Source organism: Lutjanus erythropterus, chromosome 2 (genome assembly GCF_056507025.1).
Source record: "Lutjanus erythropterus isolate fLutEry1 chromosome 2, fLutEry1.hap2, whole genome shotgun sequence".
Lineage (NCBI taxonomy): Eukaryota > Metazoa > Chordata > Actinopteri > Lutjaniformes > Lutjanidae > Lutjanus > Lutjanus erythropterus.
The window spans coordinates 23,331,199-23,358,949 of record NC_139318.1 but is presented as its reverse complement, the minus strand read 5'-3'; the positions used below and the strand labels follow the sequence as shown (position 1 = coordinate 23,358,949).

Sequence of the window (27,751 nt, the reverse complement as noted above, 5' to 3'; positions counted from 1 at the left end):
ATGAATCATGTAGAAAAGGGCTTAAAGCATAATCTAGACATGTTTAGAGGTAAAGATGGAGGTACATGATTACAGCTAAACAATAACAAATGGATGTGGATGCGTGCATGTGGACGCGACACTGAGCGCGCCTCTCCTCTCTGTCTTCATTCATTGCAGCCTGAGCTGCTGTAGGGACGGTCCACTCCTCACCACGCTGGGAACGAGAGGCTTTAAACCTGGACCATGAGGGGCTCCTGCTGCCCGAAAAACACGCGGGACAGGGCAGGTAGGACGCGCACTCCAGCTAGACTCTCACTTTAGCTTTTCTTGTATTGTTTTTTTGACACAGTTTGTGAGTCGACACTGTGTGCAGTGAGAGCTACAGAGGGAGCAGCTGTAACAGCTAGCATGCAGGATGAAGTAAACAAGCCAGAGTCACGTAGGCATGCTCCAGAGCTGACAGGAGAGGAGGGACACACTGCGGCACACTGCCCTGAAATGTGGGAAAGACTTCATGTTTTAGGTTTCGTGTTGTAAATAAGTAGTTTGTTACTTTGCAAATGGATGCTTTGGTTGCTAGCATCTTCCTGTATGTTGTTAAGCCTGGCTGCAACTGCTAGTAGCTAGCCTTTTAGCTAGCTGGTGGTTTGACAGTTAATAGAGTGACAACCAGAAGTAGTAAACACTGACTGTCTGCAAATGTTTCAGACATCATCTCTTTTAATATAATCTTATAATTTCAAGACCTGCAAACTGATGTGTATTAGATCCATCCTGATCTGTTTTGACAGTTGGATGGATTTCTAGAGTGAGTTATTGACATGTTTATGGTGGTGAGGAAATACTGTGTGAACATACTGTGTGCCAGAAGGAGAGAATATGATCAGATCTGTGAATACCCTGACCTAAATCAAGGCTCGTTTTAGTTCAACTGTAACCAGGGAACACCTGTTTTTTGGATCATCTTGGATTTAGGTGCCTTCCATATGGCTCACACGGTGATTATATACCTGCATTGTTTGGTTGTTATTAGGGGTGTAACAATATATCAAATGCTGCAATATCATGATTAGAAATACCATGCCTCATACCTCAGTACTGACTGTGACTATGTTCCGTAATATTATTTGGTTAATCATTTTATTTCATAAAAAGACTGCTTCAAACAGATTAAACGGTATGAAAATTTAATCTCATTTTCATCTCATTATAGTGACCAAAATTATTGTAGTTATCAGTATTATATGATAGCAATTGTATGATATCAGTAGTGTTATCAGTATTATTGTGGTATTCTTAAAATGTGCTGAGCACACTGATATCATTTCACCATGTTTTATATTGAAAACATGAAATTGCATCATGTCTTTTGAGATGTCAATGTTGTCGCTGAAGCAAAACAAACCCATGTTGCTGCTGTGCACCTGCAGGAGACAGATGCTAACTTAGAATTTTAGCATAGTTTATTCTGAAACAATAAATCCCCATTTGCTACTTACTATTGATTTTTTTTTTGTTTGTTTGTTTGTTTGTTTTGCAATTGTACATATAAGCATTTATTGCCTAAGTCAATTCATGACAGATGTAATGGCTGGCTACCTTGATTTTATTTTAATTAAAAGGGAAAGAAAAGGCACTTTAAGTTAAAAGGAAACAAAGAAAAAATGCTGTACATATCAGGTTTGTTATTTAATGAAAGACATTTTCAAGTTTTTCATTTTTTTGCAATATATACCATATCATCAGACATAAGACTATAGTGATTCTTGTTGCCTTAAAATGTGTGTCACAAAAATGTAATCAAATGTAAACATATTTACTGCAAACACCTACTGTACTGTCTGCTTCTCTTTTTCCACAACACGTGTAGCAGTTGATAAGACAGATGGAGAAGAGATTTCAGTGTTAATTTGGGCCCAACATCCTAATCTAACAAGTGCTGCTGAGTATTGCTCTAAACATTAACTTGAACTTCTCTGTGTTTACTTTTGCCTGTTGTCAAACCCACCCTGTTGTAATTTTTCTCTCGTTGAGCTTCCTGGTGAATGCCTCACACACCACAAAGGATTATGAGCATATGAATGGCATCTGGACCAAAGCTAATACTATGGCCTATATAATCTAATGACTCAGTTATTATTATAAGAATAGATTGTTACATAACTCTATTGGTCATGGAGCCTGGAGGGCTTGTTTCACATCCTGTGCTGTTGTACTGACAAACACCATGCAGCAAAGAGGACAAACTCCGACAAAGTTAGAATGCCTCCCTCTGGACACAAAGACTTTGTGTCCAGAGGGATTCACTGCTGCTCCTTGTACGAATATGGTCACAGTGGTTTAAATGTCTGCCGCCCAAGCCGTTGTGTGCAGATGTACGAGGGATGAACAGAGCTCAGGCTGTGCTGTGAGTAGGAGATGTGCTCTGCTGATCGTCTGGCTGCCAATACACACACTCAGAGGTGGGGTTAAGCAGAAAAACAGGAAAAACATGATACAAAGCACCATACTTGGACTGTTTTATTTTAAGAACGAATAGAAACAGATCGTGCATTTGTGCATATTAAGCCGTACTTCCTGGGATATAAAAATGATTTTAAGAAGACGCTGGTATAGCATTGATTTAGCTTTTTCTCAAGTGTGCCCTCATGGCCCTTATGTGTTTAGAGCTGCAGACTGAAAGAGAAATTTGCTTCAGTGGGTGCAGCAGACCCAACACAGATTATATCCCTATGTGAACTACACTCCACAGTAGCTGTATACCCTGCAGGATATTTATCTCCATGCCTGAGAGGCTGCAGTAAATCTGCCTTCTTTTGCCCTCTTTTTCCACCTTTCTATTTTACTCGGTAATCCTTATTTTTTTTCTGTTTTTATCTCCGTTAGATCCCTGCTATGAATAATCACAATAAATCACTCCCTCTCCTCCTTCGCTCACTCACTCTCTGCAGCTCCCTCCTCCCTCCCTGTGTCTGCTGCTCTCTATCTGGGGGAAAGTTCACCCGCTCACTCAGAATCTCATTATAGGCTCCAAGCACAGTTCTAGCCTACATTGTGTGGCTATGTGTGATGCCTATGCAGTACTTGCATGCCTGCCTCCTCTGTGCCCTCATCTAGCAGATGTTTTGCATCTGGGAGCATTTGAGTTCAGGATATTATTTTTGCATGTTTATGCTTGTAAATGTAGAAACGTTTCAGTACAATGGAGACATTAATCTATTATTAATCGGGCTCAGACAAAGCTGTCACATGTCACACAATAGCAGCCTGTAGACCCATTCTGGATTACACTATGTCTACGTACAAATGAGTCCTGAAATGATTAGTGCATTTATCATAGCTGATCGATGCAAAATTAATTGCCAACATATTTGATAATAATGTAATCATTTAAGTCATTTGTTAAGCGCAAATGCTTAAAATTCTGCTTGCAGATACTTCAGTGTGGGGGTTGTTGATTTTCTCTTGCTTATATCAGTGTGAAATGAATATGTTTGGATTTGACTGAACAAAACCTGCAATGTTAAGGCATCACCTTGAACTTCTGAGAAATTGTGATCAGCATTTTTTTTCCCCACTATTTTCTGGCATTCAATCAATGACAAATGAATAAGCAGAAATATGCAGAGGTGTGACAGTATTGTGAGGTAATGAGGTGAAATATGAAACTCATTTCATTTTATACCACCCTTTATATCATGATTTAGGCCAGTAGTTCTCAAACTTTACAAGTTTTGACCCCTCAGTACAGTCATGTCCGTGTTTGATTGTTCAGGGTTTACTGTGTAACACATGAAATCTGACACACTTATATTTTTGAGGCTTGTCCCTTATGTTGAATGTTTCTTAGGGCCTGACGTCACTGACAGCTGCTTCCTGGCTCTCATTATGTGCCGCTTGCCACAGTAATTTATTTTATTCTCCACAACCATCTGTCAACCCCCAGAAATGGTCTTGTGACCGCCTAGAGGTCCTGTCTTGAGTTCTTGAGAACCACTGATTCAGGCTACAACAAATATTGTTTAATACATTCCATGTTCCTGATTTAGTTTTTGGGTATTAGGCATTGAGTAAGACTTTTAAAAATGTTTTTGCATTTTCTGAATATTTTTCTAAAGTAAAGGAAGAGAAAGGAGGCAAAAAGTAACATATGATGGATAAATTCCTCAGGTTTGATTGTAGACTGTTGCTTTATGAAGTGGGTCAAATATACAGTATTTGGCACTAATGGATGCAGACATAGTTCTTCTTGTTTGGATTCGTGTGTTGTGTCCTGTGCATCAGGGGCTGTGTTTGTATATTTGTCATATTTCCATCACGAGATATCTCCTGAAGCGTTATTTGTGTGAGGTTTATGTTTATGTTTGGATAATGCTGTTGTGTTTTGCTGTTAGATGATGGTGGGTTAACATTGTGAAGTGTTTGTTTTGTTGTTAGTAAATGTGTCTGAATAATCCCATGAGGGATGGGTCATGCACTTGACCAGACACAAAAATAAAACACACAAAAGAGCACAGACTGATAATATTCTGCATGGGTGAGTATGTGAGCACCCCTGTCCTCATACTTTATTTTGCAAGTCTGTTTTTCATGTTAGGGCCAGAAAGCTTAGTTCAGTTAATGGGCAATGATACAGTGATATTTTAGACAATAGCATGATTCTAGCTTTGTCACCTTGAAAGAAGAAAGGCCCAAACTGTTCCCAAAAACGAGGTCTATAAAGAAATGTTTTTCTAAGTTTGGTGCAGAGGAAGAGAATTTTGACTGGGTTGCACATAATCCCAACCACAACTCCATCCAACGCGTTTGGGGTGAGTTTGAATGCCAACTGCCAGCCAGGCCAGATAGCTCAACATCAGAGATCAGAGTCTGGCAAATCCCTGCAGTCACATTCTAGCATTTTGTAGAAGCCTTAAGAGTGAAGGCCGTTGTAGCAGTAAAACAGGGGTTAACTACATCTTTATGCAAATATCAGTCACATGTTGGTGCAATTAACTTCAAAATTTCAATAGTAAATCAAATATTTATCAAATAAATAAGCAAAATTGAGTCAAACATATCATAATCAAAATGTGAATGACAGTTGTCAGGGTTCACAGGGATAGTTCACCTAAAAATGAAAACTCAGTCATTATTTACTCACCCTCATGACGATTGAAGGTCAGGTTTAGTTCTTCAGTCCACAAAACACTGCTGCAGTTTCACAGGAAAACAGTGTTGCTGAATCTCCCAAACAGTTTCAGTGAATGGTGACCAATTCTCAAACATAAAAAATACAGAAAAAGAAATCCTTCCATGCTGCTCACTTGGTGTAATCCAAGTCTCCAAAGCCTCGACATGCCAAGTTGACTTGTAAGTTTTCCTTAGCTTGGAGATACGTTCACATGCACATGCACACCATCTGAACTGGGTGTTTGTGGTACGACTGTGTGGACACGCGAAAGTGACACCAGACGAGCAGTATGGAGGCATTTTATGGGTTTTTATTCAGTTGTTTGTTTGTTTGTTAGTTTTTTTGTTTTTGAAAGTCACCATTAACTTACATTGTTTGGGAGATTCTACATCACTGTTTTCCTGTGAAACTCCAGCAGTGTTTTTTGGACTAAAAAACTAAACCCGACCTTCAGTTTTCATTTTTGGATGAACTATCCCTTTAAAACCAAACATCTGTCAATCTTTACCAGTCATGACTTGATATTTTGAAAATGGCATCAACATCTATCCTAAAATATATATGTTTAAGTTGAATAATGACCTTAAACTCATCAACTAGACAAATTGAACCATGGATTTAGAGAATCCTGACGCTCCTCTGTGCGATGTCGACTGTAGAAGGTCACCAGAAACCATATTCTGAGTCTTTGAAGTCTTTAAATGAAAACAACTGTGCTCTAGCCTAAATAACTATTTACAGACTCAACATGATGCTTTCTTTTCCTTCTCTGTTACATGCACCACATAACATAATTAGATAGAACTATGAAGCTTTGAGGCTGGCAGTGACTGAGCAGCAGAAACGTGACAGGAGATTGATAAATGCTGCAGGTTGGCATTCAGCCCCAAATGACACACCTGTTGTAGCAGTGATTGCATAAGGGCACAAAATAAAAATGTCTTTGTGTAATTGTTGTTGTTGACCTTTGACCCACACTGGATATAGACGTTTTAACAAAGATTTAAATCGCATCCAAAGGAATCTGTTTTATGCAACCTTTTGTCACGCTTTCTTTTCAAATCGCCCTGCTGGTTATCTAACGTCTGGTCTGATAGATGTGTCGGGGTGATTTTACTTGCCCTCACACATCGAGGATTATCAGCTGGCTGATTGGTATATGGTTGTGGTATTTGTGTTATGGCATAGACAGACAGCATGGATGTATGTACCAGAAATAGGGCTGACTTTTGGCTCTTTCTATCTGTTAATAGACTAAATTAAAAAGAAATGCTGCTTAATGAAGGATTTCATGTATTGATGGAGAAAAGTCTAGACTTTTGACAAAATCTTCAAATCAGAGGAGATGAAACCAGAAGCTACAATATCATCAAGTCATCAATTGTAGAGTTGATTTATAGGTTTTTATTTATTTTGTTACTCATGTGTGAATAGTTTCTGTTTTAGATACCGTATCAAAGCAGGTAAAGCCTAAAGGGACAGTTCACTACAATATCAATATGCATATTTTTCTCCTGGCCCGTAGTGCTATTTAGCGACCTAGATTATATTCTGGTGTGAGTTGTATACAGTAGTGTGCAATCTCTCCAATATAATGCACTTTTGTTGTGATGCTTAAAGCATCAGACAAATAAAACCCTTCAAAGCAGTGTCTCTTTCTAAAAAGTCATGACCTAGTTTCACAAGATAGACCACAGACTTTGTTGTGAGCAGTTTCATGTAGGAACTACTTGCTTTGTATCAGAAAGCAGCAGCAGCAGTAGTTCTGGGAGACTCTACTGCAGAAAGGAAACAGTTCTTACGCGAAACTGCTCACAACAAGGTGTAAGGATTATCCTGAGTAACCCGATCATGATCTTTGGAAAGAGACACTGGATTTGAATTTTTCAAATGTGTTTTGTTGGTGCTTTGAACATCACAAACTGATTGCCATGTAGTTCCATTATACTGGAGGGAAAGCCGACATCTCTGCTGATATCACCGAAACTCTGCAACTCACACCAAAACAATCTTGATTGATAAATGTCAATACAGGTCAGGGGCAAAATATGCATTTTTTGATTTTGGGGTGAATTGTCCCTTTAAAATGCCCAGTGCTCTGGGTAGTCTTTAAAGGGGACCAACTGTCAAACCAGATGGTTATTACTGGATTTTTATTATCGTCTATTTACATTTCAATTTCCGTGTGTGCTTCTCCAGCAGTTTGGCCGTGACGTTTACCAGCTGTTACTGTCTGTCAAACAGCTGATGAACTAGTTTAACACCTTCAAAGCCCCTCCACCTGTGGGCTTACTGCGCTCGAGCGTATGTGTTGACAGTTAAGGAAACGTTTGTGTGTGGGACTATTAGTCTAAGCTGTGAGGTGTGGTGTCTTGCTGATGGGATTAGTCCTGCTGACATGCTGACTGTGTCTGAAAGCAGTGACCTCTGACCTCTGGATGTGTTAACTGTCACAGTCGATGCTGAACTGATCACACAGCAGCCATCAGACTCTGAACGGTGTGATTTCCCCTCAGAAAGATGCACACATTGTCTACTTCAGTCAGTCTCACATGTGGTGTTGTAAAGTGAGTGCACAGTGCCGCCTGATGTCACATCATTGTTACTACATGAAGTCTCACCAGGCTGGGAACAAACAGACCTTTATGAACCCCACAATCCAGGTGCATTTCAAGTCATGATGTCATAAATTTAAAATGATTCAGTCATCACTCGAAACTGAAACTTGAAGCAGTTTGATACAGATATTTGCTGATGAGTGTTGTGCAGCGCTGCTGTACTGGACTTTGCTGTAGTCAGCGTTTTGTCACGAGTTTCCTTCTATTGCTTTGGTTGTACAAATCTTAATTCAATATATTTTGGCTTGGCATCATCACACTGCTGTAAAGAAAAAAAAATAGGCTTTTATTCTTTTACATTTTTTAATTTATTTGACTGATTTTTAATAATTGTATTTATTGTTTTTGCTCATTTTTTTAATGTAAGGTACTTTGAGCTGCATATTTTGTATGAAAGATGAAAGACATAGATAAAGTTTATTATTATCACTTTGTCTTTTGCTGAAATGATTAGCCAATTAACCAATTAGTTGATCTGCAGAAATAAACTGACAACAATTTTAAGCTATTTACCATTTACAGTGAAAATATGTGTGTGTGTGTGTGTGTGTGTGTGTGTGTGTGTGTGTGTAAAGTTGAAGTTGTTGTTGACTTTTGCCACACTTTGTCTGTGTGATCTGGGCTGTGAGAGGCCGTGACTGGGTCGTGTAAAACTGGAGGTAACGATAGTTTTTCGGGATGATGTTTATCTGAGCTCCCAGCTGACTGCACGCCCTCCATATCCCCGATCCGCCTCTCCCATTGGCTGCTGCGCCTCTCGTCTCTTCTCTGATTGGTTCAGCTCCCAGCTGCATTCACTGCCCATGTGTGCTGCATGCGAGCAGTCGATCGCTTGTTTTTCTTCTTACATCTGCTTCTCCCCCCGCTTCTCTTTGCTCACTCCTTGCGTTATTACGGTAATAATGAAACTAAAGGTGTTTTCTTAGAAAGGAGAGTTTGGATGTGCTGCTTATGGTCTGGAAATATTTGTGAAAAGGATTTAAGGAACTATATTTATTGTATTTAGCCAACAGCAAATAAATAACTAAATAAATAAATAACTAAATAAATAAATAAATAAGGACTAAACATGATTCTTCAAGATAACAAAAAGCAGAATGTGGAATAAAAAGATAACTTAAACAAACTCCCATCCCTGAACATGATGAACATGTGACTATCTTGCTGTGGATCTTGATACATTTGTTAATATAATGGTTTATGGAAGAAAGTAGGGTTGCAAATTTTGTGCATTTTGCTTAACCAACAGTTGAAAATGTTAAGATACAAAATGCATGTTCTTCCTCATTTTAACCTTTATTTAAATGGTTCTAGCTGCACACTAGGAATGTGAAACAATTCTCGAAGCACAAGTTTTAAACAAACAGAATAATAAAACAATAAGGTTCTTGCTTTACATGGCTGCTCATTTATTATGCAGATGTTTCAGCCAAACAAAACAATGTCAAATGAGGTACAATTACATCCATTTAACTAACAAGGCAGGTCAAACCGAATCATGATGAAAACCTGTGAGCTCTGGAGAAATGGTAACATTTGCGATTAATACATTTTTAATTGATTAAATTCTCAGCAGTGATTTTTGTTTGATTAATCATTAATATTCCGAGAAGAAAGGTATATTTTTTGTAAAGTAAGAAATATTTCTTTGTCTTTTGGATTTAACAATTTTCATGGACTGATTAGACAATTTGACACAAAGGAGAGAACAGACTGGACACTGTTAGTCTCCAAATAAATAGTTTAATTCTGGATTTCATTTTTAATTAATCCAGGGGTCAGCAATCTTTTCTCACTCTGTTTGAGCAAAAAAAAAAAAAAAAAAAAAAAAAAAAAAAATCTGTCTGGAGCCACAACAATGAAATTGTCCATTTTCCTTTTTTTCTTCTTCTTTTTTTTTTTTTGTCATCCATACCGAGCCCAGAGAGATTCAAGACTAGCCACTGGTGAAACTGAAAGGAAAAGGCAGCCACCTCTTGATGTAGGCTGTGATGCACATTTTAGTTGGATATTATAACATTTATTTTTATTTAGTGCATAGACTATACATCAATGATAAATGAAAATTAAAATGTAAAAATTAAATAAAATAAAATGGGGGGGCTGCAGGTTTCTTTTTTTTTTTTCTTGCTGAGTTTTGGAAAAGCTGAAAGTAGTAGTTAGTAGTTTTTATTTTTTTCAAATGTGTTTCAAGTGCATATATCTTCTGAGTAAATATGTCATTACTGACTCTGGGGTCTTCCCGGTCTTAACCACTTAAAAGCCCAAATTTCATTTTTAATTTCCACTCAATTTCCTCTGAAGGAAAACACCACACTATGTGGCAATAACAAATGCGGTCACTGTTTGTTCCAGCACTTCCAGGAAAGTATGCGAACACAAAACACTGTGTTTTTGTAGTAGTAGTACAATGCCATGAAAAAAGAAACATTCCAGATGTCTTATGCAGGATTTTGTAGTTTGCATCCACAGATTTGTTGAAGTATTATGTAGTGTATTTCTGTGCTGATGAATTCAATTAGAAACCAGCGTGTGTGTGATTATCCCCGTGATAACACTAACATGCAATAACACGACCTAAATGCTGGTGAGGCAAAGTTACATCCTGTACCAAGCTCTTTGTTTTTCTCTCCCACTCTGTGTTGCGCGCAGTCTCCAGTCTTTACGGTAAGGAGAAACTGCTGTTTCTCAGCTGATATGTGACATCCTTCCCCCCTGCAGCCTGCTGAATCAGACTGCCAGGGCTGCAGCCCACCGCCTCAGTGTATCTGTAGGAGGGTAGCATTAATGGTCCAACATCATCCAGGATGTTAGACAACGAGGAGTTCATGTTGGAGTCTTCCCCGCGGGAGCTCACGCAGAACCCGCTCAGGAAGATCTGGATGCCCTGCAGGAACGGCCACATAGCTCAGAGACGGGGTAAGACGAGATGATGCAGCTGGCCACACCGGCAAGTGCCGCAAAAGATGTCACTGGGAGCTGACGGGAGACGGGCTTTTGATAATATTCTTTCCTTCTTTTTTTTTTTATTCATTTATTTTTTCACCATATTTCACGCCGGGCATGTTTCCCTGAGCACAGCCTGTCTGTGAACATCTGGATGCTCAGTTATGTGACAATTACGCGCGGCTGTTTTAGGTGTTGCGCACTCATAAAGTCTCGAATACCCTCGCCTTTTTGTGCCTGGCAATGTTGCATCATGCTCAGCTTGTCTGGTACATTTTTTCCTCTAATATCACATGCACAGAGTTAAATCTGAATCGCGTTTGAGGGAATAATTAGAAGATCGCTGAAATTAATCTGACCATATGACAGACACATGACCCAAATACACCAGTTTACTCGGACCTCCACCAGCAGCTAACATGTCTGATGATGTTAGCCCTCCAGTCTGGACGTGTGAGTGAGCAGCTGGTTTTCATTTCAGCCAGTCTGGTTTCGTCTCTCTGCCTTCTTTTTGCTGAGTCAATTCGCTGTTTTTCCTTTTGAAACCGGGTGCAGGGAGTCCTGCTTCTGGCACTTAAAACACTTCACCCTCTTCGACTTAATCTCCAATCATTTTGTGCGTGGTGTGCAATACTCTTTAAGAGTGTCTGTGGACATCAGTGTAAAATCTGTAGTCCCTCATAGTCTATGACACTGAAGAGTCTGTCAGTGAGGAGGAGAGGGATGCTCTCTCTGCAGGAACCTCTGGAGAAGACTGTTAATGTTTTTATTTTTCATTAGACAGGAGTTGGGTACTTTGAGCTGAGACTTTTCAACTAGTTTATTACAAATTACAGTTTTAATAAAAATAATATTTTTTTAGATGGCTATTTTGAGAACTCTATATTATTTACGTCATTTAACAATTAAGAGAGAGAGTTGGGGGAAGGCAAGTAGCAAGGGACTGCAGGCTGGAATCAGGGCGCACCATGTATTTACCTTTTTCGTTATTTCTCATCAAGTCTGAGTTAGTCATAAGAAATACTGCTTTTATCAACAAATACTGCTGGATTAAGCCAATCAGCATGAGTCTCAGTCATAATCACATACTTACTTTCAACATTAACATGACAAAATTTCTGTTTCTAATAACTGCAGAAGCATTTTTAAAAGCGTTATTGAGAAGCATATTTAATATTAAGTGCTGCAACGATTGTGAGCTGAATGAACTGTTAACTGATGAAATACAATGAAAATGACCAATGAATTGTTTCGCCATGATTGCTTTTGCATGTGACACTGCTGAATAATAGCAAACGCAGAAAGTGCATTCAAATTTTGCTTAATAATTTTGGTAAGAATAAGAAAAAAATCACATAGACAACAGAAGGTAATTAAAACATCCTCAGCTTTCCTGTGGCTCTGTGAGACGTGCTGAATTACAGTGAAGTCTGAAGTGTCGTTGGTGTTTAGGACAGACTGCAGAGATCAAACCTGAGCTTCACTCTTCTGACCCATTGTCTTTAATTAACCAGAGCGTGTCTCTGTCCAGGTCTTTCAGAAGTATGTGACAAAATGGAGACCTCCTACTGTCTACATGCACATCCTCATCTCCTCCTTATATTCAGTTGATTATTTGCATCTTTTCTTATTGTCCTTATGAGCTGATAGGATTTAAATCCAAACTGCCAAGCGTCAGAGAAACATGTTGCTTGGTTTTTCAGTCACTTCACAGTTTCAGTAGTGGTAGTGATGGTACATTAGCTCTCCGGCAGTAACTTTCTGTAGTAATGTGTGTCAATGTCACACTGAGAGATATGAAATCTCTTCGACACGTGTTCTCACTGTCTAGTGTAATTATCAGCAACCTTCTAGACTAATTAAACTCCTGCTGAATGAAGCCGTGTTGACAAGCTGTGCTCAACTAATTAAATGTGTGAGAAATGAATTAAATCCATTAAAAATCTGTGTTTTTGTCTCTTTCTCTGTCTCACAGTGTGTATGACAAACAGCCCAACGCTCATTGTGACTGTGGGACTTCCAGCCCGAGGGAAGACTTACATCTCAAAGAAGCTCACACGCTACTTAAACTGGATTGGTGTGCCAACAAAAGGTATCGGCTACGCCCAAACGACCACACACACGTTTATAGATGACTTTCAGTAGAAACAAGCTAAACTGGTTAAAATGGGTAAAATGTTAAAAATACAAAATTTTCATGTGTAACAGAGTTCAATGTTGGCCAGTACCGGAGGGAGTGTCTGAAGATCTACAAGTCCTTTGAGTTCTTCCGTCCAGATAATGAAGAAGGATTAAAAATCAGACGGTAAGTCCGTCTTGACGTCACTGGCTGTCAGCCCGTCTCATGCAGGGTTGGCCAACCATGAATCCAGCCAAAAATTTCACCTACTGATTAAAATCTCTTTCAAGTAGAATGGAAGATTTCATCTGTGAAATCAGCTGCTGAGGTGCAAATCTGCAGACTTTTGGCTCTGTACAGCACATGGTTCACCAGCCCGGCACTTTATAAACCGTTTACACGATACTACGGTGGAGTTGTCTCAATACCAGAATTTTAAAGTTTGATACAATAGCATCATAAAACAACTGATACATGATAACTCTTTGGATACCACGGCAAAAAGAAAAGCTTTTTAATTGATAACTTACACAGTGCTGTTACAGAAAAAGGTCACTGAACACTGGCACACTCTGTTTTTTAATTGATTATTATCCAAACAATATTGGTCATTTTCTATCAGTGACAGCATTTTTTAATCATCTTCTCTCTGCCTTGAACTCTTGAACTCACCTTAAAAAACACTGTTTAAATACTCTCATGGTACTATAATTTGTATAAACTTGTTAATTTGTGGTTGTCTCATTTTTCACATGTGACAAATTTCTACGAAATACATCATCAAAAGATAAGACTGAAATTTTGTAGCGCGTCTGCCAAAATGAAAATCCAGCAGTCGAAGTAGCTGGCTGGAGAACAAACGCTGCGTTACAAATCTTCTCAGTCGACCGACTCTGTCTGCTTTCTTCCCACAGTCAGTGTGCGATGGCGGCACTTAATGATGTTCGTCAGTACCTGAGTGTCGAAGGAGGACAGGTGGCGGTGAGTCTTTGATGCTCTTCCCAAGTTCTTCATGACAAATGATCAAAAATCTTAATACATGTGCTGTGCCTCAGGGCTGCATGAGGAATGTTTTTCTTCCTGCTGCTTCAGGTCTTCGATGCCACAAATACGACAAGAGAAAGAAGAGGGACCATCATGAAGTTCGCTGAGCAGAACGGATTCAAGGTATGTTAACAATGCATGGCTGTATCTAATTCAGCCTTGACAACCTCCAAGTTCACTGTACTCTCTTGTCAACACAGGTATTTTTCGTGGAGTCTGTGTGTGAGGACCCAGATGTCATTGCACAAAACATAGTGGTAAGTTTTGTTTCTTTTTATTATATATATGCTTTGTTCATAACAATGGATGTTGATTTCTATTTGAGTGCTGCACAGCTTTTTTTTTTTTTTATCATTCTATCATTCTGTTTAAACCTTGTATTTCTGCACAGCTGCAGATAAATATTAGGCTAGACTAATATTATTAGTATTATTATTTGTAGAATTGGATTCCAGTGGTGGCTGCATGGGCTTGTTTCCAACTGGTGTGATTCAAACATTTCCAATAACTTTGCAGCACTGAAACGTCATGAAGTCAAAATTTATTTGAAAAAGATAGATATTATAATTTCCAAAATTTACAGTATACAAGATATTCTGCTTCAGGCAAATATTAGTTGGCATCTTTCAAAAATAACATTTTCATTGTGGTCAAAAACAATTTGCTGTCTCACATGCCACACACAAAGGGAACTGCACCATGAATTACATTTATGTTGATGAAACAGACGGATTATATTCATTAAAGAAGGTGGATTTCAGAAAAAAGAGACAGACTAATTTAATATGATAAATTATTTTATTCAAACTTATTTTTTATATATTTTTTTGATGACATCATAAAATATGACGTCAGACATTCAAAGCTTCAATTGAAAAGCTAAGTAGAAGTTTGGAGTTTTAAAACAATGACATGCCGTACAGCCCTACGTATAATTTGGCAATGTGAAGGCTTTGTCAGATTTAAGGTTTAAATTAAGAAGAATTTCAAGCTCTGGTTCACATTTAAACAAACACACTCCATGTGAGAAAGACCTAAGTTAGTGTCAGATAGCTAACTTCCTCTTTCTCTGCTGACATCCTCTCTCTGTGTTTCCTCTGTTTTATAGCAAGTTAAGTTGGGCAGCCCAGACTACATCCACTGTAACACAGAGGAGGCCATCGAGGACTTCATGAAGAGGATCAAGTGTTACGAGTCCTCTTATCAGCCACTGGATGAAGTTCTGGACAGGTGAGGATACACACTTAGGTCAGATTAAACGTCCTCCTCATGATCACAGACGGCTGACTTGACCCTCTCGCTGCAGAGATCTGTCCTACATAAAGATTATGGACGTGGGCCGCCGTTACCTGGTGAACCGCGTCCTCGACCACATCCAGAGCCGGATTGTCTATTACCTGATGAACATCCATATTACACCACGCTCCATCTACCTGTGTCGCCATGGTGAGAGCGATCTCAACATCAAGGGCCGGATCGGAGGAGACTCTGGCTTGTCTGCCAGAGGAAAAGATGTGTGTGTTTGTATAATGAGTTTAAAATATTGTCAAAAAGATGTGTCAGTATCGTTCTTGAAAAGAAATCAATGCTCTCATTGGACTTAACATGCATTTCTTACCCTCTAGTTTGCCAAACATCTGAGGAAATTCATCCAGGACCAGAACATCAAAGATCTCAAAGTGTGGACGAGCCAGATGAAGAGAACGATCCAGACAGCCGAATGTCTGGGAGTGCCCTACGAACAGTGGAAGTCTCTCAACGAAATAGATGCTGTATGTCAATTCCTGTACTCATCAAAATGAATATAACCCCCTTTTAAAGCAGTTGCATACTCAAGCTAAACACGTCTTCTCCCCTCTGTACAAAGGGTGTGTGTGAGGAAATGATGTATGAAGAGATCCAAGAGCATTACCCTCTGGAGTTTGCACTGAGAGACCAGGACAAGTACCGCTACCGCTACCCTAAAGGAGAGGTGAGAGTGTGAAATTCTTCCAGACGGTTCTTTTATTTTTTAAACAGGTGAATGGATTTGTTCGTGTCCTGATATGTGTGTTTTTGACGGGTCTGTGATTCTTTGTCAGTCTTATGAAGACCTTGTGCAGCGGCTGGAGCCTGTAATCATGGAGTTGGAAAGACAGGAAAACATTCTGGTCATCTGCCACCAGGCTGTCATGCGATGTCTTCTCGCATATTTCCTGGACAAGACTGCTGGTATGAAGGATTTACGGGAACCAAAATAGACAAAAAAAAAAAACCTCTGGCTACTTTTTACATTGTTTTTTCTTTTGCTAAATTGCAAAGTATCGAAATGTATTGTGCACCACTTGCAACTTTTATATCAACATATTCTGCACACGTCGACATTTATCAGATGTTTTGTAACTTTTGGTCTCTGCCTCCATAGATGAGTTGCCTTATCTTAAGTGTCCTTTGCACACTGTGTTGAAGTTGACCCCCATGGCTTATGGTGAGTTCTGTAATTTTCCAGGCATTTGACTATTATCATTCTTCCACATTAAAGGGATAGTTTGGATTGTTTGAAGTGGGGTTATATGAGGCTTTTATCGACAGATACCGACCCTGTCCACAGGAGTACATTGTTTAGCTTCCGTAGTGATGCTCCCTGCTCTTCAAAACTCAGTGTGTTGACTGCCATCTACCTCATACAACCCCATTTCAAATAATCCAGACTTTGCCTTCAAGTTACCCAAAAATCGTCTAAAGCATAAAATAGAAAATAAAATATTAAAATAATCACTTATGTTTGGCTTATAATAGTCTTATTTATCCAGTGTAATCTTTGAGATAAATATTATGACCAAAGATGACTTGACAAGTTATCTCCAACTAACAATGATCCCTGTCTTGTTTTGTTTTCTCTCACTCAGGATGTAAAGTGGAATCTATCTATCTAGGCGTGGACTCTGTGAACACACACAGAGACAAGCCAGAGGTAGGTATCCAAGCCAGCACACAGAATTGTCTCTCAGCAGACGACGTAGACAACTCAAATCCACTTCAGGCGTGATTCACTTCACTGCATTTTCCAACCAACTCGTGACCAGCGAGGAGGATGTCTCGCAGCCACTTCACCTGCAAAACCTGTGTGTGACTTTCCGTGAGGAAGTCTTTGATTGTATTTAGTTTGCTTCTCCCTCCTGAAGCAGCCCTAGCAGTCAGTGCTGATCCATCCTCGTCTTCTCATTGCACAGAGAATATAAATCGTCCACACGCGGCAGAGGAAGCCGTGTTCAGTCTCCGTCCACCAGTGATTCCTGACAGCAGCCGAGACAACTATAACATAGCATTGACACCTGATCCTACCTCCATCCTGTTAGCAAACATTGTTAACTTGTTCTCTCAGTTCATTTTTGTCTCTCATTGTTTTTTTTTCTCTGAGGCCTTCCTACGGTGGCTCTGAGAGCTCAACACACTGCAGCTTAACAAAACACAAGCAAATGAAGAAAACATTTCCACTGAGTTGACAATACAAATACAGAATCATGCTGCAAAAACACAAAACAGGACAAAATTCAGAAATGCTGCAAGTTGTACAGAAAGTAATGGAAGTGAGTGAAGAATCAGAATTGGTTAAAGTATGTGTACACCTCCAAGGACTTTGACTCACTTACAACTAAGAACAAGGACAACAAAACAAAACTAATTAAGTTAAACAATGAACAACTCACTTCATAGAAATAAAAAGTTTTTTGTAGGGTTTAAACATTCTGGTTGCATGATACAGAATTGAATTAAGTTAGTAGTTAGCAAAAAGCTAATGCTAGATTAACATTAAACATCTGAAATATTATTTGAATTATGCAATCAGGATGCTGAAGAAAGAACATTTTGCTAATTTTACAACACCACTGACAGCAAATAATGTGTCCCAGGTGAGTACGTCCATGTTCATCACTTTCTAATGTCCCCTGAAAACGTGCGTTTTTTGTTGTGTTTGTATGACTTGCAGCATTTCCGCATCCGTTATGTTTTTATCGTTCTGCAGCATTTTTCCCTAAATACTGCACGTGTTGAGCTTTCAGGTCCACTATATTTTCCTCAGTTTTTCATCTTTGTAAGAACTACATAACTGGAATCCAGTTTAAGGACAAATCACTCAGCTGTGTGTGTGTGTGTGTGTGTGTGTGTGTGTGTGTGTGTGCGTGCGTGCATGTGTGTGTGTGCACGTACTTCTATGACTACATTTGTGCTAACCAGTTTGCCTTTTGGACCCTTGGAATAAACACATTTCTCTGAAGGCTGGAGCTTCACAGGGCTGTTTGAGGGTTCAGACTGATTTAAAAGTAAAGATTAGAATTAGGTTTAAGCTCAGTTTAGGTTGAGGGCTTAGGGAATACATAGTCAATGTTCCTTACAAGTATAGAAGTACAAATGTGTGTTTGTGTTTGTTTATGTGTGTTGGAATAAATATGATTGTGAATGAATGAGAAAACACATTTCATAATATTGTTTTGTAAATCTGTGTTTAAATACCATGTAGATTTTAACATTGGGCATTTTTTTAACTAATGGATGTTATTTACTACTCACTGATTGTGTTTTGTATTAACATAAAGCTATTTACATGTATATTACATAATCTTGCTGTTCTTTTATACTTGTTTGACACGTGACAAATACATTTAACCTCAGCACACATTTTTGATGCATGAGTTGATGCACAATATATATTTTTCTTTTAAAATAAACTTTAACACTTGTTTACTATTTACATTTGAGGGGGAAATGCCCACCTAAAAAATCCTGTCTAAAATCTCAATCACTAGGCCTCGACTTGATTCAAGATGTGCAACTTTGAAATCATCTCATAATAGTGTTAAATGTTTTTTTAATGACACACATGCTTAAATTATTTCATCAGATGTAACTTTTTTCGTATTTTATGTGTTTGTGGTTTACTTGATGTCAATATAAATCTGAAGTGAAAAAAACCCCCAAATGTCATTCTCTTTCTCCTGATACTTTTTTCTGTGAAAACATCTGTGATCAGTCATTTTGTCAAAGCTGCTCTCCATTCAATGACTGTAACAGTGCAGTCCTCTGTGTGTCACATATTTTAGTGGAGGTTTGAGAAGAAAACTGAATGATTTGTTTCAATAAAACAATAAGTAATGTATGAAAAGTTATCTACAGTGAAATGCTCCCCTCTGTTGTGATCGAAATGAATAATTTTGATATTTATGTGGCACAAAATGACCCTGAACCATGAGCATATTTTATTGTCTCTATAAATCTAGCTTTAATATCTTTTTATGAGAAAAAAATGGCACGGACAAGGTCTATTCATATACCCTCGGAATACCAAATGAAAACATGAATTCTAATTCATTATACTAAACAAAACTGAAGTTTTGAAGATCATTCAGTGAACAAAAGTCAGTTTGTAAATGTCAGATAAACACTGTAGGATCAGTTTATAACTCAGTTCTTTCCTCTCGTCACTGTTTCAGAATGTGAACGTGCAGCGCAGTACAGATGACGCTCTGCAAACAGTCCCAGCCCACTTCTAATCTCCTGCACCTCCTCCTGATCCACCTGAGACCTCGTCCAACTTTCTCTACGGACCCCTGAACAGCATTATGGGAACGGTGCTGCTCAACTGCCCAGCACACCATGGCAGCTTCTCCACTGAAATGGAGAAATGAGTATTTACCCACACTCAAACTGTAAAGCACTTTCACTACATGTTATCCATTTTTATACATCTAATCTGTTGTGAACTACACTGTACTCCTACTGTAGCTCGACTCCCAGTGAGAAAAAATCTAAAGGAAAATGCCAATATTTTTAATGTGAATCTATTGTTATTGTTGCAATGATATTCCCTTAACTTTCAGCATCTTTTTCCATGATTATATTTAATATCCACTGTATTATGCATTGTGTACTGTGTATACTGCCATATGGTGTTTCTGAAGATGTTTCTCTTGTGTGAAAAACAAACATCATAACCCCCCAAAAACTGTGAGGAGACTGTACCTACTTCTGTTAATCAAAGTCCTTAATCCCTGAGTGTTGAGCAGAAACTTTTGAACTGTTTTACTCTCCTAGTTGCTGAACTATTGTGCTCGTTGTGTCTACTCTGAGTAAACAAAGATTAAGATAAATGTTAAACATTCCAGAAGTGATGGTCAAATTCTTAGACCACATACAATGGAAATATTGTAAATGCAAGTGATATTTTTTCTCCAATATAGCTGTGTTTGCCCCACAGGAACTTTTCCCGGGGACTAGGAAACTTTGGGGGAACTCGGTCTGTTTCCACCCAGGGCTACTGCAGGTTTCAGCAAGTTAAATTTAAGATTTTATTATGAATGTTTAAGATATATTTCACGACTACATACTGGTAAAAAGGTACATGCACATTTTGCATTAGTGGTTATTCACTCAATGAAGACCTGTCAAAATTGAATTTAAGACTTTTAAAGGCCTAAAATTAAGATAATTGGATTTTAGACTTCTTAAGGACTTGCAGAAACCCTGCAGCCACAGGGACCGGGGTCTAGAGACACTATTTGGAGACCCTATTTTATCACCCAAAAAGTCCCTGCTAGGGGGTCAGTACTTTCCAAATGTACATGAGGGGGTGGGGCTTGCGTTGCGTAACATTTGTGTGCAAGAATCTGCAGCCACAAAAAAAAAAAAAAAAAATGCACTTCAACACATCATTATTGAGTTACATAAGAAAGCTTACAACAGATGACTGATGTCGAAGACAAATATCCTGTCCTGACAAATAGCCTCTCTGTTGCTTTATATGTCGTCACTGATTGATGCTGTCGCTTTTTCATGTCATCTGTTTAATTTACCGAATCCAAATCTTCAGACCACTGTGTGAACGGAGACAGTGAAGGAGTCATTAAGTTCCTTAAAGTAGTTCCTGGGACTAAAGTTCAGGGTACTTTGGGTGGAAATGCAGCAGATGTAGCTCATGTTCTGTAATATTAAATCTTGAGATAAGGCCCTTCTTCTCGTAACCATTATGGTCAAACCAAAAGGGATTTGGGATGGACTTTGTCGGCTTTAATATTTGATGAAACACAGTTAAATGCTATGACAAATCTTTAATTGTAAGTCTGTCACTTAAAAAAAATGGTTGTGTCTGACAAATGAATTTGTTGTTGAATTCAAAAGAATGCCTGTTTGTATGAGTATAACAGTACTGTGCAAACTGTACACGCATGTTTGTCTGATGTACGTTTTGTGTGTGAATCAACATGTATTATTTTCAATGTCATTTTTTGGAGAACTGTAAATTTTCTGTAGCATTACACATTTGATATTGTATATATCACTGTACTGAAAATATGATTCCAAATGCCTTGTTTGTCTCCAGCTGTCAAACTCAATAAACATTCAATGTTTGGGGTAAAGACGGAGCTGCTGTTTGTGCCTCATAACACCACAATAGAATATAAAAAATAAAATCACTAAAATACAAAGTATAATGTTTTATTAATCTTCACTGCCAGCAAGTATATTTATTTTTATTATTTCCATTTACAATACAGTTTACTCTGTGTGAAATGTGTGCCAATTGATTGCCCTCATGGTTTAAGGTCTGTCATGACATAACAGCAAAATTAAATTCATGTGCATATAATATATATACTGTATATATTAAAAAAAACATTTAACTTATTAAAAAAAGTCCATATTACCCTGTGCTCATTAATATTGAATACAAACATCTTTTTTGAACCTGCCCTGATGTCTTCTAATGTTCTAAAGGCAGAAATAAAATGGTGTGAATATTCATTATGTACAAACATCAATATTTTTGAGCAAAGGAGCATTTTAAGGTTAAAGGGTCAAACCCATTGGCCTGTGCATGTTTACTGTACGTCTTACGTTGCTCAACTTCTCTTGGCTGATATTATTTTGTCTCCTCTCTGCCCTGTGATGTGAACGTTCCACAGTGACGGCCAAGATTGCAAAAGGAATGTTTTCCTGGGTTCTCTCTCTCTCTTGCTCTCTCTCTCAGAACTGCAAGAGTAAAACAAAAACAATGTCTAAGCTATGAAGGATTACATTAAATATTTTTTCTATAATAACATAATTCAATCACATTTAATACTGATAACATTCCAACACTAAAATAACATAATAACTTACTGCATTTCAGTCGTAATATACAAAACTCATAGATACCCTAGTGTAAAAATAATGGAAAAACTCCAACTTACATTTTTGAGGAACTCCTCGGCGACAATGCGAGCCCTGGCGTTGACAGACAGCTTCATCTCACTGATCTCCTTGTCAATTTCCTCCATGAAATGAATGACAAAGTCCACCAGTTTATGTTTGTACATCTGCTCTGTGTGGAAATTGGTGATGAGGAAACTGATGTCATAGCCCTGTGAAACGAAGACAGACAATAAAAGAATTTTGTTATAAATCCAGTTATCACATGTCTGAGCTGAGGATGGTAAACTTTAAACAGTGATAAGTGACAGGTTCCCACTGCTAAATCATTTCCCTGAACCCTCTCAGTTAGGGGGTGGGGTAGGGGGGAATCTCAAAATTTTGCTTGGTAATATTGTATCAATACATGAATGCCAAGTATCAATCTTTTATTATATCAATTGTTTACACTGCAAATGCAAACTCTTTGGTATGAGAATAATAAAAAGAATTGCTTTTTCAGTTATCAGAGTTTTTATCTGGTGACGTTAGCAGAGATCACAGCAGGACTGGGAAGTTGAAAGTGTTGGTCAGTCTGTCTGCTTGACAATCACATTTTGCTGCAACAGAAATGAATGAAGTGAATAGCATTACGAGCAGATTTTTAGGTATGTGAAATGAATGAGTGCGAGACTATTTTGTTCAAATGTTCATAGTCACACCACAGAATCGTGTTACTAACCACCCATCTAAATTTGTAAGATTTAGATGGGTGGGAAAAAATCACTAAGTATATAAAATTAACTCAAAATCATGAAAAATTAGTAGTTTTCTCTGCTCTGAAATGCTGGTGTCACTGTCAAACGCCACTAAAACCTGAAAACAACCTGAAACATTGTCTTTAAAACCAGCATTGTTAATGGCTTCGTGAATAAAAGCAAAATTATTGAAGTGAGACATACTTAAAACTTTATGTTTTTAGATAAAACAGCTGATGACAAAGTTTTCCTTTGGGGACATAATTTGCAATGGAGAAAAGGTAATAAATAGACTTAAGCATTCTGATAATATTGTATTGTGGAGCCTCTGATGATTTCTACCTGTATTGTTAATGTAACTGATCCATTTTCAAAGCCCACCTACCTCCACTGGTTTCCTCCTCAGGATGAAGAAGTTCTCTGCTCTCATCATCATGAAACGCATGAACTTATGGCACAGAATCTTCTCGATCTCATCTGCCTGCAGCAGCAGAATGTTACCAGAAACAATCAGGACATAGTTCTTTACATCAATCATATTAATTACTAATTGCTAAGCATCCATTTGTCTTGTATCAGTGTTTAAACACATAACCAAAGGTTAACAGCAGCCTGACTGACCTGCTTGACAGCAATGCTGACTCTGACAGAATTGATGGAGCCCTCAATCAGAACTTTCTCCTTGTCATTACGGCTGATGATCACAGGCTGGAGAAGCAGCTCTTTACTACTCCTGAAAGTGGAAGAAACACACAATTAATTTTCTGTCCACAAGCATCAGGAGGTGAAACTCAGATTTCATGCACTCCTCGGTTTTAATCGCCCCAATGTCACACTCAAAGCTACAGTGACACTCACCGTACTTCCACCTCTGGTTTGTTGTGTCTCTCCACAACTTGTGAGGAAAAATTCTCCAGGCAGAGGGCGGCCTGCAGAGTAGCACGCACCGCATTGAGATATGGGCGTAAGGTTGCTGTCTGAAGGAGGAGAGTAAGAAAGAGCAGATGATTATCATTCCTAGAGAAGAATGTCTGAATCTACAGGCAGGTGCAGCTGAGACTGACTTGTAAGAGGTCCTTTGGGTCAACAAGTTTCAAAAACACACTCTTCCCTAGTCACATTTCAGCTTTTAATTATGTACAGTATATGGCCATTGGCTGTATCTATAACTACCACTTCATGTTAATGATCCTGGACTCCTTGGTTCCAGTAAAGTGCTCTTGACATGAAAACTACTATATAATAAATTCATATAATGGAGATGAGTGCACTCAAACTGCAGAGGCTAAATTGGGTTTAACTGAAGAGTTCACACATTTGAAAAAATTACTACAATGACCTTTCAAGGGTGACTGACATGCCTTAATGAAAGCCATTTTTAAGACATTATCAATACGTCTTATCAATTATGTTACAAATAAGACTACAATGTGTAAGAATCTGCACAACTGCCCATCATCTGGACAGCTGGTAACGTCACTAGCAGAAGAGTCAGTCAGCTAGTTCACCAGGTGTTGTGAATGGTAGGAAGCAAAGCTGGGATTTTAAAAAGGTTTGACCCAAATGAATAAATAGTAATTAAACAATGTTTTTTTTTTTTCTTAAATCTGAGGGTGCAACACATCAACATCAGGGGTTTCACCAACAGTTCAGATAGTTCAACAGATGTGTCCTTCTGTCCATCACTGCAGTCCACATTCTACGTTACTTAGCAACAAAATATCACTACAGCGAAACGCCCAACATTTCAAGTTACAGTATTTAACACTGTGGTCACTTTCTGCTTGCATTGTGACGGAGCTGAATTTAATTTAGTCGAATATTTTCTCTTTCAGCTAGCAGCAAACGTTAGCCTGTTAGCTAATAACCTGCTAAGCTAGCACAATTAGACCAGTGGAAAACCGAGCTGCGCCTGCTTTATGAATGCAGTGTTAATCAAAGAGCGGTAACGACTTAATATTTACACATTCTGATATATCTAGCTATTAAACTGCGTCGGTTTATCAGCAGGTATGTGCATTTTCTCTTACCATTTCTCTGTATGATGAGAGTCGGCTAAAGGCGGAAGTACCTACACTTGTCAGAGCTTTTCCTACAACATACCGGAAATCAGCTCACCAGGCCTCTGATTCATATCTAGAAGGGAACCCAAGATTTGTGAAAGTCTCGCGAGTATTTTACGCGTTGTGTCTTCATTGTGTATGATGTGTAAAATAATTGTGTATCAAAATATAAAAATGGTATGGTTAAGATGTGATAAGCTTCAAGGACATAAAACACTTGATTAGTTTTAGCGAAAGACCGTGGTTTTGGCTAAAACGATCACCCTCGCGAGATCTCACGCGGGTCTAGGGCTCCCTTCTAAACATGATCCCGTGTCAGAGCTAAAGAGAAGTTAGCCGTCCGTTCTGGTAGAGATCTTGCTATTTTATTTAACATAATTTTTTTTTTATTATATATTTTATTTAATTTATTTTTCCCTGCACTAAACCAAGAAAAATCCTTGATGCTGGGGATGATTGTTGCCAAATAGAGAAACGCTCCTCATTTTGATGTATTGGAACCCTGTCCTCCTTCCTTCCACAGATGGAGGACTGGCAGGATTTCAGTCAAACAGATGTAAAGACTCGATTATAAAAAAAATCTGTCATATCAGACCCATTTCTTGCTTACCCAGATAAGACCAGGGGAGGATTGTAAAAGACAAAAAATGGCATAAGCATAAACAAATAAATGCATAAATTATTAAATACATAAATAAATTAAAAATGCATTTGAACATAAATAGTGCATATTTATTTATTTATTATGACTGTTTTTTGTCCTTCATAGTGGATGAACAACCCATCCAGCTAATTTGTCATGGTTCTTGTTTAACCTAATGCAACTCTAACTCTGCACAAGTGACAGCCTTTTACTATTGTTTTACTTTTTTATTTATTTTTGCTCTATCCTGTGTTCTGTTACCTGACTGTTTTTGTTGATTCTTCTCAATGCAAGTAACCACAATTCTCAACAGGAGAAGTAAAAGAGATTACCGTATTAAAATTAAGCTGTAAATACTATGCATCTACAATTAAACTGTTTAATTCCTGTTTATTTGTCCTTGCAACAGAACAACAAGCTGTTTAGAGACAAAACATGGTTTAACACTCTGCTTCATACTTAAATCAAATATTTGTTTAACAGATTATTTTTCTGTTTCTGTACTAGTCTTGCCCCAAAATTATGAAATAAAAATTGAACTGAATTATAAAGTTTTCAGATAGAATTTCTTGGCTTGGTGATGAACCAGACTGTCTTTTCTCAATTGTAAACACGTCACAAATACAATTTCTGTTTGATTCTTGGGGTATATAGAAGTGTAGCTCTGTGCAGCTATGTAACTACACTAGTGGGGTCAGAGGGCTTCAACTCTGTAATATTTTATGCAATCTAAGGGAATACTTGATTACACAAATATGTGCTTTTTAAGGACAACTCGATTATTTCATAAACTAGATATCTCATATTCACCACCTTCACAATAGCATACATGACCGTGGAAAGAAGACTTTTGTCTTTGACTTTGTTAGTAGTGTGTCAGAATGTTTTTGAGGCTGTGTAGGGGAAATTTTGGAGTTTTTTTTTTACCTAAGCATTTCTAAAATCAGACTACAACCTGGAAATGTATACATTTAATTCTATGGTTAAGCAAAGTGCAGGACAGAAGAGTCAGTGAATGAAAGTGCAGAGTATCTGCACACTGGATTATTGCTACTGAACCTTATTAGCTCAAACAGACAGAGGAACAGATCGTTCTCAAGGTAGACATTTTTGTCATAGCAGAGAAGGCACAGGTATAACATTAGTAATGGCTCAGGATCCCAGTAAGCCATGATGACAGTGAGCCAACATCTACAAACCCAGAGCCCTGAAGTTAACTCACCTCAATGGAATGCAGTCATTTTTAAAATGCTGCCTGTACTTTACTGCTGTGTCTTTTTAAAACATCTGCTGTGAAAATGGTCCAGGCCTTTGACACGGAAAGTATCTCATGGTAGGAACAGCACAGGTGTAAATAAAACAAATGATGGGTGATTTCCATTTAGCTACTGCAGGTTCAGGGTTCTGGTATTGTACATACGGACTTCACTGTCACAGTTTACTTGATAATGTTATTACAAACACTTACACTCTTACTCCTACTATGACAAGTCAGACTGCATTTCTGGACCACCATCCAAAAGTGGCAAAATTGGCAACTTGACATTTACTTTAAATTTACACCTCTCTTCATATTGTTGTGAGTGCTGTGTATTACTTGCCTGTATTCATTAAATAAACACAAAAGTCACAATACGCTGGGTACATGACTGTGTTCTTCAATGCAATCCACACGTTTGTAATTATTCTGCCTGATTCAACCTCTTTTGAAGTTATGTTGTGGCTGTGTGTGAACTTTGACTGTACTCTTCACTAAAGAGTGAATTATTAAGTAACTATCACATAGGAGATACAGAACGGATGAACAAGGAGTGAGTTTGTGAGTTTGCCGAGGTCATCCAAATCCACACAATTACAAGAATCATAAAAGGTGTAAAGGTGAATGTGCTGCACCAACAGGGGAGCCGAGGAGCTGTAAACCAAAAGATGAACTAAAACACCAATGCAGAGACATTTTCCGCATTTTTCAAACACTGCAAGTCCAAATGTAGTATTACACATTTCATGTTTCAAGTTACCCTTGTACAATGTAGTATTTGGGCCACATTGTGATTGGGAGGGATGGAAGGTTTCTTTTCCAAAAAAAATAAAAAAAAACATTTTAAGAAAAGTGGAAATGCCGAGAGTAAAGTCAGAATGTCAAGACAAGGTGAAATACGTGGAGAATAAAGTCAGTCAAGTTAAAAAAAATTAATAATAATCTTCCTCCTCTGATTTCTTTTTTCACCAATATTCTTCTGTACACTTGAGAACATATAAA

At 38.2% G+C, this 27,751-nt stretch overlaps 2 protein-coding genes across 5 annotated transcripts; one reads left to right on the top strand and one right to left on the bottom strand.

Moving 5' to 3' along the window:
- Positions 1-114: 114 nt before the first annotated feature.
- On the top strand, positions 115-20,206 carry LOC146331602 (6-phosphofructo-2-kinase/fructose-2,6-bisphosphatase 4-like). Of its 4 annotated transcripts, none has more exons than XM_084733397.1 (14): positions 10,224-10,692; positions 12,695-12,811; positions 12,928-13,024; positions 13,753-13,819; positions 13,931-14,005; positions 14,083-14,139; positions 14,991-15,112; positions 15,189-15,396; positions 15,508-15,654; positions 15,750-15,854; positions 15,964-16,093; positions 16,287-16,349; positions 16,771-16,835; positions 19,354-20,206. In XM_084733397.1, the coding sequence occupies exons 1-14, from the start codon at positions 10,581-10,583 to the stop codon at positions 19,411-19,413; spliced, it is 1,425 nt and encodes a 474-aa protein (XP_084589523.1). In that variant the 5' UTR covers positions 10,224-10,580; the 3' UTR covers positions 19,414-20,206. The 4 variants fall into 4 exon arrangements, with proteins under 4 accessions (XP_084589543.1, XP_084589523.1, XP_084589532.1 ...); XM_084733406.1 differs by lacking the exon at positions 19,354-20,206 and adding an exon at positions 17,095-17,259; XM_084733417.1 differs by lacking the exons at positions 10,224-10,692; positions 19,354-20,206 and adding an exon at positions 115-268 and having other exon boundaries at positions 16,771-17,259.
- Positions 20,207-20,296: 90 nt separating this feature from the next.
- Positions 20,297-24,936, bottom strand: arpc4 (actin related protein 2/3 complex, subunit 4). The gene is made up of 6 exons (XM_084733428.1): positions 24,816-24,936; positions 23,644-23,762; positions 23,407-23,518; positions 23,171-23,266; positions 22,090-22,260; positions 20,297-21,889 (listed from the first exon to the last, which is right to left on the bottom strand). Exons 1-6 carry the CDS (start codon positions 24,816-24,818, stop codon positions 21,884-21,886), a joined length of 507 nt encoding a protein of 168 aa, XP_084589554.1. The 5' UTR covers positions 24,819-24,936; the 3' UTR covers positions 20,297-21,883.
- Between the last annotated feature and the right edge of the window lie 2,815 nt (positions 24,937-27,751).

Excerpts from the sequence above, each read along its gene's own strand:
- LOC146331602 (XM_084733389.1), top strand. The coding sequence starts at position 10,581 with ATGTTAGACAACGAGGAGTTCATGTTGGAGTCTTCCCCGCGGGAGCTC. Across the intron at positions 15,655-15,749 it reads CTCTCAACGAAATAGATGCT|GGTGTGTGTGAGGAAATGAT; the intron begins GTATGTCAATTC and ends CTCTGTACAAAG. Across the intron at positions 16,350-16,770 it reads GTTGACCCCCATGGCTTATG|GATGTAAAGTGGAATCTATC; the intron begins GTGAGTTCTGTA and ends TCTCTCACTCAG.
- arpc4 (XM_084733428.1), bottom strand. Across the intron at positions 23,267-23,406 it reads TCAGCATTGCTGTCAAGCAG|GCAGATGAGATCGAGAAGAT; the intron begins GTCAGTCAGGCT and ends CTGCTGCTGCAG. Across the intron at positions 22,261-23,170 it reads TGAGGAGGAAACCAGTGGAG|GGCTATGACATCAGTTTCCT; the intron begins GTAGGTGGGCTT and ends TTCGTTTCACAG.